Genomic DNA, 12,074 nt, shown 5'->3' on the forward strand with positions numbered 1-12,074 from the left:
CATAAGACATATAAATATATAGGTCCCTAAGTCTATTTCAACCTGAGACTTCCATTCTGTGCAGCACCCACTCATGTGTTTAGACTAGTTGGAACACCGTGGTCTATGTCTGTTTCCTTGCTCAGAACCAGAACACTAGCTCATGAAAGGCCTGTATGTAAGAACCTAGATCACTGTTTGCTTCTGTGGACATGGCAAGCCTGGCCTGTCAGAGTGTCGGTCATGAAAATCGTGGACTACAAACTAATCTTTCCATTTCAGTAGGAGCTGGTCTGACCCGCCCACCGCCCCATACTCTCTGAGTTCTTTCCTTTAGTACGGATGACACCTTTTCATGGGCTTTCAATGCCAGGGAAAAACTGGTACAAAGGTTTTGTTGCCATGAAACAAAATAGAACCTCCTGCTGTAACTCTACATCTTATTAATCTGTAAGGGGGGCTTCTTTTTCAAATTCAGTGTTCTCATGTTCACACACCATATTTATCTTTTCTTATTTTCAAAGATAACTATGGAGTCCATGTAATATGAAGCCCAAACTAAAGGTGGAGTCAATTCTATTGTCTATACTGCTCTGCATTTTAGTTTGGATAACTCTTTTAAAAGGTTCTCACTTCTGCTTCAGCTCAGTGATCACGTTTTGGTCTTTTCTTCGCTAGTCATGAGTCACAAGAGAAAGAAAACCAAATGTCAGAGCTTTTATAAAATCACAATTACACAGCAGCTGACAGGGAGTCAGAAGCCTCCAGTGGATGTGATAAATTGAATCATGGTGGGGTTTCCAGTAGGAGACTGGCAATGTTATTGTAGTCAGAAGCCTGAGTCATTCACTGTTCTCTTGAACAATTGCTTCGCTGCCTGTTTCTATATTAGGGTGATGGTGCTTGGGCAGATTCGTGGTCACTGATAGGAAAATCTCCTTTGCAACTACCATGAGCAACTGAAGGTGAAAACAGTCTCCAAGCCTGACCCTTGGGAGAGGAACAGGAGATGGGAAAGTCTGCTCCCTTAAGTTCAACTCATAATTGCGGTGTCTTTGGATTTTTTTTTTTTACATTCCAATTTATAAAAATAAATGAGCTACCAAATAGCTCAAACTCTAATAATTACAGGGGAGTGAAAGTTCTAGAAGAACCACAGTAATGGTATTTTCAGAACCAGAAAGTTGGGATTGGAGAGGCGGCTCAATTTAAGAGCACTGGCTAATCTTTCAAAGGCAGCTGACAATCATTTGTACCTCCAGTTCCAAGGGATATAACACCCTTTTCTGTCCTCTTTGGGCACTACAGACATATGGTACACATACATGCAGGCAGAGTACCCACACACATGAAATAAATCTTAATGGCCAAAGAACCTGTTTCTGAAGCCTCTTCCTCCCCTTCCTTTTTCTCTTTCTCCATCTTCCCCTTTAAAAGGGTGACCCTGGTACAGAGTCCTCGCTGGCCTGGAACTCACTGTGTAGACAGACCCAGGTGACCTCAAACTCTCAGCAATCCTCCTTCCTCAGCTTCCCAAGTGTTGGGTTTCTGAAACATCTGAATTACAATAAAACTAGATTAAGATGATCTCCTAGAAAATGGACATCATGCTGTGAATTTCATTTATCTACATAGTTTTACAAATGTCATTTCCTGGGAAGAGGAAAACAAAAGTCTAAGTGTATCCCTGTTCACCTCTGGTAGCATTGTCCAGCCTGAGCCTTCATCCCGCAGAATCAGCCTACGATGCTTGCCTGGAGAGTCTTGTCTAGTGGTAGTTTTCCTATTTAATTCTTAGTGCTTTCTTCTTCCATGAGATACAATAACATTTGGGTCTATGGTTTTTCATTCTTAACAACCGCCACCACAATGCAATGCTAAAGAGAGTGAGGAGAGTGCCCTGAACTTTCTCTTTGCTTTTGTAGGGACTGATGCAGAGCTGCAACCAGATGCATGCTTCCTACCTCTTTCAGCAAGATAAACACTATGACCTGTCCTATGACACCGGGGACAAGGCCTTGCAGTGTGGACGCCACGTGGATGTCTTTAAATTATGGCTCATGTGGAGAGCAAAGGTGAGCACAGACCAGCTGAATGGCAGCTAAAGAGAAGAAACCTGTATGACAAAGGTTGTAAAAAGGGTTTGCTAGGTAAAAAATTACTTGGGGAATTCTCTTTTGCTCTGTATCTGCGTACCCACATTCTCTGTGGGCAAGAACACAATTAAACCCATCCTTTGTCTCCTCTCAAGTACAATTGTTTCAAAAGCTCTCAATTCAAAAACCCATTTTGATGCATCTGTCAGAGCACCCTGATTTTTGAAGAGGCACCTCTTACCATTGTCATCTTCATTGCTATCTGGTCTAATTTGTGCCCTCCTCTCCATCTTGATTGATGATCCATCTTGACTGATGGCCTGGGTAGAGGAGTGTGGTTATAGAAGGAAACCAGAATGAAAAACGCCTACCATGATCGCTTACATTGGACTCTTCAAGGGATAATTCCCAATGAGAAAACACTTTTTAAGACTCTAGAAGTGCCCAGTCCTTTGTGTGGGGTTCTGTGTACCTCAAAATTGACCTAGAGATGATCCTTCATCTACCAACAAAGTAATTTCTGTAGCTGTTGGTACAGGCCGGGCCACTTCTCAGCCTTCTGGAGGCAGACGAGTTAAATATAAGGAGGCTGCGAGGGTCAGAGATTATGTTTTTATTAGTTTATTCGTAGACAATTTCATGCATGTTAGGTAATGCATTCTAGTCACACTTGTTGCTCCACACTTTCTTATCCATCCCACCCCTCAAAACCCAAGTCCAAATCCCACCTTCATATCTTTTGGATGACTTTTTGACTTTGCTTTGTTACCTACTTAGTGAAATTTTGACTAGACTCTCAATTTACCTGAAAGCAAGATCACCATACACTCAGTATGCTAAGGCAAGAGGACTGGTGGGGATTTGAGACCAGCCTTCTTCAGAGTAGGATCTTGTCTGACAACCATGTAATCATCACAGCCACATTTCCATGGTTGTTCTTGCAGGGAAAGGTTGACCCCTGTGACAGGCATGGCTAGGGAACTTCAGGAAAGATTGACCCCTGTGACAGGCATGGCTAGAGAGCTTCAGGAAAGATTGACTCCTGTGACAGGCATGGCTAGGGAACTTCAGGAAAGATTGACCCCTGTGACAGGCATGGCTAGGGAGCTTCAGGAAAGGTGTGACAGGCATGGCTAGGGAGCTTCAGAAAAGGTTGACACCCCCCCATCCACACCTCCCCACCCCCCCACCCCCCCCCGTGACAGGCATGGCTAGGGAGTTTTGGGAAAGGTTGACTCCTGTGACAGGCATGGCTAGGGAGCTTCGGAAGGGATAATTATCCTTACTTCTGGTCTAGGTTGAGGAACTACACTTATTATTTTGATGACTCTTATCATTTCATCTTGGAAAAAATAAAGCTTTAAGTTGAAAGCCAAATGGAAAATTTTTCCACTTGACTGTCCAGACATTTGAAGCTTTGGTGTAACAAATCGGAAAAAGCTCTTAAGTAACGCAGCTGGTGACCCTCCCTTTTCCCCCTCTCTCTGAGGTCTTTCATTTCAGGGCTGGAAAAGCTTGCCCCCTCACCTTCGTCTCAGGGGTTGACCTACTCTTGCTGTTGGAACCATACCTGATGTTTCTTTCATTCCCCCCAGGCATTAGGACTTGAAACACGCTTTACTTGGGCTGGGTTGGGTCTTCCCTTTGGGGGATGACAAGGCCCTGTATAAAAGGGGAAAACCTAACCATCTTACCTCCATGATAGTTACAGTAGCTTCCTTTGGTTGCCATGCTGGGTTAGGTGGAATAGGAGTTCCAAGTGCATTAACTGCTTTTCTGAGATTTCCATTTGTACTTACCAAATACAGGTACTAAAGGAGGAAAGGCATTTTGGAAATCAGACATTGGTGAAATAGCTCTAGTCCAAGGTTGTTATACTGTGTTTCATAAGTCCAGACCCAAGGTTTCCAGAGCTGAGAAGTAAAAGACTTCAATGGCATAATCACTCAGCTGACATATGAGTCATGCATCATCACAAAAGACATCGCCAAAAAGCTAGGCGGAATAACAGGCTTCCTAAGACTCATTTGTTTGATCAACTGGCATTCAGTGAATGCCTGTTTATTCTTACTAAGGCATATTAGGGAGTTTGGGGATGGATAATTTACAACACTAGTGGGGGCCAAGGAGGCATGTGGGGGGGCCCCTGACAAAAGCGTCTTGTCTACAGGGAAAGACTAGCCCAGCCCTTCTGTTATTAATGACTTCCATGATTGCATCTATGAGCTGCAGAGGCAAATTTTCCCCTTGAGTAATCAAAATAATTGCCTGGGGAATTAAGCCCTGGGAACAAAAGGAGTCAGCTGTGGGCCCTAGTAATGAAAAGGAACAAATGCACCTGGAGGGAGATTAAAAGGGAGCAGTCAGCAGAGGCGCCTCCAGGAACAGACTCATCTCAGCTTGGCAGAACTGGAAAGGGCAGGATGGCCAGCAGTCTCCAGAGGACTCATGTCCTTCCCCCACTTCCAGCTGAGAGCTACCCACATGCCTGCTCTGCCTAAAGTCTTTCCTTCTTCTCTTTCATAGGGGACTACTGGGTTTGAAGCACATATTGATAAGTGTTTGGAGCTGGCCGAGTACTTATACAATATCATAAAAAACCGGGAAGGCTATGAAATGGTGTTTGACGGGAAGGTATGTACCCCCAGTTTAACAGTCCCCACACATGTCTTGGATCCTCTTTACCCCTGGTGTTTTCTGATGTCAGTAATGTGCTGTCTAGCTCTGTGGGACCATTACAAGGGGAAGCAAGAGATGGTGGGATGGCTCCTTTGAGCTGGAATAAAGATCAGACTCACAAATAATTCTATAGAGTGAAAAGTGAGACACTCCAAAGGCAACCACTCAGTTAAATGCAGGAATTATCTTCGGAACCTGAAGAATAGGCACATTTGAACCATCCTTGGAATTCTGAACCGAGTCTGAACCCTACTTTCTTCTTTGCAGCCTCAGCACACAAATGTGTGTTTCTGGTTTGTGCCTCCCAGTCTGCGTGTCCTGGAAGACAATGAAGAGAGAATGAGCCGCCTCTCCAAGGTAGATGCTGAGGTGTCCTTCACTATGTGTGTCTTCTTTATCACATGCAACATCTTTATGGGGAATACCAGCTGGTACCTGGACCCATCCCCTCTGTGGGCTCCCACAGAGCCGGGGTGTGCAGTCTGTATTTCCTGACTTTTCACAATTCCATTTGCTTGCTTCTAGAGAGAGAGTTTATGATGTCTTAAAATACTTAATTGGGTGATAATCTCCACTGACATTCAGAAAGCATCAAGAACAAACAGTCCTTGAAGGTTTGGGGTGTTTGAAAGGAAACAGATACTCGGTTACAAGTACAAAAGAGACTTCAAGTATCAAAAATGGTTTAAAAAAAAAAAAGGCTGCTGCAGGCCCTCTTGAGATACCAAGGTCAAGGCTACCCAGGGGAAGGAGCAATAATATTAACAGCTACCACTTACTGTGAGCATTGTTGCCCCAGGCTCAACATTTATCAGGTTTTAGGTCACTTAAAGTCACATAGCATCAGGTGTGAGTTGATGTGGCCAAGCAGTGTTGCTGTCCCATTTTATTGAAGGACAGGGAGAAAATGTAAGTCTGATTCCAGGAGCTTCAAAGTCTCCTTTGGTCAGGAAGTACTGTTTTTACCTTTGATCTCTACCTGCTCCCAACATCTACCCATGGGTGAAGTATGTTTTTTGGTGTACAGCGTCACAGTGCTGTAGGAATGGGAAAGTAGGGGTGATCATATATACTTGAACTTCAGAAGGTTAGCTGCTCTAGGCATTTTTCTCAGTGACTAGAGGATGCTGGAGGCACAGCCAGGTTAGGCAAACATGTACTCCCCACTGCTAAGAATCTCACCTTCTCTTACTGACCTTCTAGAACAATTCATTCCCTCGATGTAAAGGGAAGAGTAAGATTCCTGTAGATGAAGAACCCTCAGGAAAGTTTTTAGATATTAACATCTGCCCTTTAGAAATCCAGCACCACATTCCTCAGCAGAATGAAACTCACTTGTGGTAGACTCTTTTTTTCTTTTTAATTTGTCAGTGTGTGTTGTATATTATGATGGTACATGTTCACACGTGTATGCTAATATACATGTGTGTGCATATTCCATTGTGTGTACCTGCATGCTGGAGAGAGAGCAAAGTTAAATTCTAGACGAGACAAAGCCAAAAACACACCTGAAAGTCAATTGTTGAGCTAAAGTACTGAGATTTGGCATTTGCAATATAATGAACTATACAGGTAGGTAGGTGACTCATGGGCAACAGGAATTGATTTCCCACAGTTCTGGGGGCTGGGAAATCTGAGATCAAGAAGCCAAACAATTCCATATCTGCTAAGGTTCCACTTCCTGGTCTATCAATAGCCTGTTTTCACTATTCCTTCTTCTGGCAGTAAGAAAGAAAAAGATCTATTATTTTCATTATCATTATTATTAAAATTATCAATAACTAATTAATTGCTCATTAATAACTAATTACTAATAAATAAGACAAAGCCTCCCAAGAACCCCATCTCCTAATTGGAGATTAGGATCACAGCATAGAAGTTTGAGGCCACACAATGTTCACTCTACAGTAGGTACTTTTCACATACTTTCTTATATAAGGAAGGGAACATTGACCAAACTTAGTGGTAAATGAGCCTTTCCCAAGGCTTACTGGCAGGGAACAGAGATCTAGATAACAGAAGTGGTATTACTAATACAAGCATTCACCCCATTGTGAGGATGTCAAGATGAGGATCTGGTAGGTGCATTTCCGGCTGCCTAGACAGGCTGCTCTCTGCCCCACCTCTCCTGCTCTGGTTCCTCTTTATCATCTTCATCATCAGCTTTTTTGCTGTTGCTATTCCAGGGATGGAAGTTCATGCAGCCTGACAACTGTCCCACCTCTGAGCTACGCTCTAGCCTTTTTCTAATTATTCTTTTGTTGTGTTGCTGTTGTTTCCAGACAGGCTCACTGGGTAGCCCTGGCTGGCCTAGAACTCACATGCTGGGATTAAAGGTGTGTGTGTGTGTGTCTGTGTGTGTGTGTGTGTGTGTGTGTGTGTGTGTGTGTTCCACCAAGCCCAGCAATTCTTGATTATTATCTGTATCTCTTTTATCAGCGTTTATAGTCCTCCACTAATTGATGATTTTCAAAAAGCCAACAAATGGATTTAGTAGCAAATTGATAAAGAAGCAATTTGGCCTCATACTTGAGGTGACTTTGTAAAGGTCTGTAATTGAGATGTTTTTTGGTAAGGTTTTAACATTACAGAGTGTCTCTTTGATGACTATTCTATTTCCCCATTTCATTCATGTGTTTTTAAGATTTAAAACATTAAAGCTTTATAACATATAGTTAAAATACATTTCCATGATAACTGTATGTTATTTCGTGAATACAATCCCCATTCGGAGGAAACAAGTATATATTTTAATTACAAAGAGGCCTGCTGGTGACGTAAGGGACGGTCCCCATTTTCAACTAAATTTCTGACCATGTACATACCACATAAGTTGAAATCATGTCTGACTTCGCATTTCTGGCTGTATCTTTGTTATGAACATCAAAGATCAGATACTATGTTTACAAACTCCAGTGGCAAATGCATGTGGACAGATCACACATCTGAGTAGATGGAGCTGGAATGTGTGTCTTCTCTTAGAGAGCTGTTCCTCCCATGCTACTGCCCTATCCGTTAGAATTCAGAAAGCCCTCTACACTTCCCTGTGCTGTGCTAGGGAACAAAGGAATGAAAAGATACTGTGCCTAGCTTCCAGCAGCTTACGGATGAGGTAGAAGGAGAAAATGTATGTGTTCATCAGTGAAAGGGCAATTAAGAAATTAGGATATTGTTAGGCTCGACGGGTGAGGACCATGTAGTTACAACTTAGAAGGAGAAAGATGAAGATGGGCGGGAAGGGGTTTGCAGCACTTGTAGCACTGTGGGGAAGTCCTGCAGAGTACTGCGAAGGATGTGGCCTGGGAGAGTGTGCCACAGTAAGACTGATGATGGGCATGAAATGATGACAATGTAAATGGTCCAAGGGATATTTAATAAATTGCTCTTGTCAGAGCTGTAGATTCATTTTGGTGAGATGAATCCTTGGAGCTGATGACAAAAGGTCTTTGTGCTGAGCTAGGGAGCATGAACTCAATTTGAAACAGTAAAGAGAACCCATGAAGCTGCAATGAGCAGTCTAACATAAATACTGTGATCTTGTCTGAAATAGTCTTCTGTATAGGAAGTCTTGTGGATTCAGCTTTTTACTCCCAGAGAATTCTTCATATCATTAAAGGCTTTTTCCCCAAAAAAATACTTATAAATGGAAGCAATTTAAAAAGAGAATTAAGGAAACTAGAAAAGTTTAGGATCACAGGAAAGTTGTCAGAAGTATGATATCTTTACTTATTTTCCGTGGGGGGGAGGAGGAGGAGGAGGAGGAGGAGGAGGAGGAGGAGGAGGAGGAGGAGGAGTGGAGGGGGTGCCCTCCTGGGGAGGCCAGAGGAGGGTATTTTGTCTTCCTCTCTTGCTCTCAGCCTTGTTCTCTTGATACATGGTCTCTTGTTGAAATGGAAGCTTACCATTTCAGCTAGGCTCGCTGGCCAGTGAACTCCAGCACCACAACAGCATCAGTGTTACAGGCATGTGCCACCACTCCCGGTCTGTTACATGGGAGCTAGGGGAACACAGGTCCTCGGGTGTCGCAGCAAGTGCGCTCGCCCCACTGAGCCATCTCTCCAGCCTCTCAAAGGTCTGCTACTTTTGTCCATCACTTGACACGAAGGCTTATCCCTCATAGCAAGTCTATGAATAATGCGTTCTTTACAGTGGCTTCATATTTTCTGGGGTGAAACTGTCTCCAGTCTAGTTCTGTTAAACCATTTAGCCCTGAGTCAGGACCAGATTCTTCCCATTCCTCCAAACACTAACTCAGCAATCAAGGTGGCGAGTGCCCGCTAGCCTACTGTGCGTTACTCTTATTATATTTAAGGTTTTTAATGTTTTGAGCTTTTTTTTTTTTTTTAATTTTCTGATCTCATAGAAACTGTGTTCCTGTTTAGTTAAATCCAAAATCATCGCTTGCTGTGGGGTTCCTAATCTAAGGGAGGGCCCGGAAAGAAAACCATTGCACTGATATGGTCTCTCCTACAGGTGGCGCCGGTGATTAAAGCCAGAATGATGGAGTACGGGACCACAATGGTCAGCTACCAACCCCTGGGAGACAAGGTCAACTTCTTCCGCATGGTCATCTCAAACCCTGCAGCAACTCACCAAGACATTGACTTCCTCATTGAAGAAATCGAACGCCTGGGACAAGATTTGTAATCACCTCACTCATCAAACTGTTTGAATTCTCTAGGTAGACAGTTAAGTAGTCACAAACTGTGTAAATGTATTTGTAGTTGTTCCAAAGTAAAACTATTTCTATATTGTGGTGTCACAGTAGAGTACAGTTTAAAAAATCAAAACAAACAAACAAACGAAAGAAACATCACTCCTTTTAAAAGTCCTTTCTTAAGTTTAGAATATTTCTGTAATAATTAGTGACAAGAGGCTATGTTCTAATCAGTAAGAGAAAGCATAAAGTTGTTATAAATACTTCCCTTTTAATGTAGTATGCCAATCCACCTTTATTTTCAGTTCAGAGCAGTAGTACTGAATAGTGCCAAATCACCCTTGAATCATAAAAGGTTCTCTGGGGTGCCGTGAAAAGGACAAAGTAAATAGAAAATGTACACTGACAATAAAAACTCTTGCCTTTTTCATAGTATTAGAAAAAAATTTCTAATTTACCTAGAGCAACATTTCAAATGTATTTAAATACATATAATTTTACAAAAAGAAAATATATATATTAAAAGAAATCCTATTTTGTAACATATAGATTTTATTTTATATGTGTTATACAAACTGCAGGGGCAGATATGAAACCTAAGCCAGATTTATTTCTTTATTTTTTTTCTCTCTCTTTCTTTTCATGGAGGCACAATAAAACACTTTATCAAGGTAATTTTAACATAGAAACCCATAAAATTCTTTATAAGTGTGATAACTTACTTTAGAATATATTATGGCTTGTCACATCCCTAAAGATAGTATTTCAAAACAAACACACACAAAAAGGAAGCTTCTAAAAACAATTGATCAGGTCAACAATTAAAACTCTCTTCCTGTTTAGACTTTACATGAGTTGACCCTGGAAGACCCACTTTATACGCCCTGCTTGGTCCCGATCTGGGCAAGTATATCTGTTCTGCTTTCCCGTGTAGCCTGCTTAGAACAGAAGGTTGATATTAGTTCTTGAAGTGTCCTTTCAAACCATATTCTTTTATTAGATCATTTGGATTAATTAGAAAAAAACTAAAAATAAAACCTAATCAGCCCTAGCAAGGAGGGGTGTAGCACACATTCCTGAGTAATGAACTCAGAATATTAAACCCAGCCATAGGAGACCTCTGTGTGACAATAAAGGCTTTGTCCCAAATGCCATTCTGCTGCTTCCTGAGGGAAGGGTCATCTGCATCATGTATACTCTCTTATTCAAATTCCTTCTTTATCCTATACTCTAGTCTCCCCTGCTAGACTCCCTACCTCCAGATCCTCAGTAATGAATTAATATCCCATATGGCCATTTTCCTTTCCTGAAATTAGTTTCTTGTTCATGCCTTTCAAGATAGCCTAAGATCTTTTATCTGCCTCCCATCGAGATCCACAGTGATCAGAATATGCAGAAATCACGAAAACTCAAAATAGTATTTTAAAAGTAAGTTCCTTTCCCTGTCAACTATATGGAGAGCTACTCACAGCTCCCATGATAACTTTAGAGTCACAACAGACCCGTGTGCTAGCAGAACTCAGCCTTTTACATGCAAATGGCAGGTCCAGGCCCAGACCCATTCTCACACTCAATATCGATGAGCATTTCAAAACTCAGAAAGACTCCAGGAACAGAGAAAGAAGGCCATGTCCTTAACTATCACAAATCTTCATGACTTTGACCCAGACCTTATTTTGATCAGGCTGTGTGCAAACATAATTGGGCCTTGGTATGAATGTGGCTTTAGGCCCTTGCTGTCTAGAAAACCAATGGATTCCCCAGAGCACTGAAAAGAAAACTCCCTGTGACGTGGAGTTCCATGAAAGAATAGCCTCCCATTTTAGGTACTCTCTAGTGGGCAAGCATGCCTTTCCTGTCTAGAAACTGGCTGCAGAGAGAAAACCAGCAGCTGCCATCTTGAGCCGCAGGCCCAAAGATCTAATTTCACAGGAAGAGATACTCATTTATCAAACCCACTGTCCTGCTTAGAGAAGGCAGTAGGGCCTAGTGTCCTGAGAGACAGAAAGCTTAGCCCTTGGGAGACAGGCTTGGTAGCACAAGCTAGCTTCTAGTTTGATGAGACAGCATGCTTGAAAAAGAGCTTGTGTCCATGTATGAGATTCCAGTAAAAAGCATTTTGCTGGAATTAAATTTCCTATCCCCTTCTTCTATGGATTCTCCCTCAAATTTTCTAGGAGCCTTGCTCAGATGTGGAAATCTCTTCCCACTGTATCCTAGAGAAGGAGGCAAATGCAAGCTTCATAGGTCAAATACTTTAATTAGGTCTGCCATCCACTTGAGAGAGAGGGAGGGAAGATGGGAAGAAAGAATAATGGAGGGAGATTGTATTGAACATTGGTCCAAATTCCCAGTGCCAAAGGTCTATCTGTGACCTTTTTTTTTTTTTTCATTTAAAAGTATTGGTTTCAGCTTTAATCAGAATTGATATGGCCATTTTTATTTACACAGCAATATTTCATTTATTATTTAAATACTTGAAAAAAAACTGCAGTGTGTGTTTATCTGAGATCTCTAAATGGTATAGAGTTCATGTACTGTCACAGGATTTGAGAAAAAAATCATTGTGTGTGTGTGTGTGTGTGTGTGTGTGTGTGTTGCCTTTAGTGCATTGTAAGTACTGTCTTGTCACCTCAGATTGGGGTTGTGCACTTTATATTGAA

At 42.0% G+C, this 12,074-nt stretch overlaps 1 protein-coding gene across 1 annotated transcript in view; it reads left to right on the forward strand.

The window, feature by feature from the left end:
* Window positions 1-9,895, forward strand: part of Gad2 (glutamate decarboxylase 2) — a 64,395-nt gene extending 54,500 nt beyond the window's left edge. The window contains exons 13-16 of the mRNA XM_036187106.1: window positions 1,905-2,054; window positions 4,602-4,709; window positions 5,022-5,111; window positions 9,228-9,895. Coding sequence (XP_036042999.1) covers window positions 1,905-2,054; window positions 4,602-4,709; window positions 5,022-5,111; window positions 9,228-9,401 — 522 coding nt within the window. The 3' untranslated portion in view covers window positions 9,402-9,895. The remainder of the gene's footprint in view (window positions 1-1,904; window positions 2,055-4,601; window positions 4,710-5,021; window positions 5,112-9,227) is intronic.
* The last annotated feature ends 2,179 nt before the right edge of the window (window positions 9,896-12,074 follow it).

The sequence above is a fragment of the Onychomys torridus genome, chromosome 5, assembly GCF_903995425.1.
Source record: "Onychomys torridus chromosome 5, mOncTor1.1, whole genome shotgun sequence".
Classification (NCBI taxonomy): Eukaryota; Metazoa; Chordata; class Mammalia; order Rodentia; family Cricetidae; genus Onychomys; species Onychomys torridus.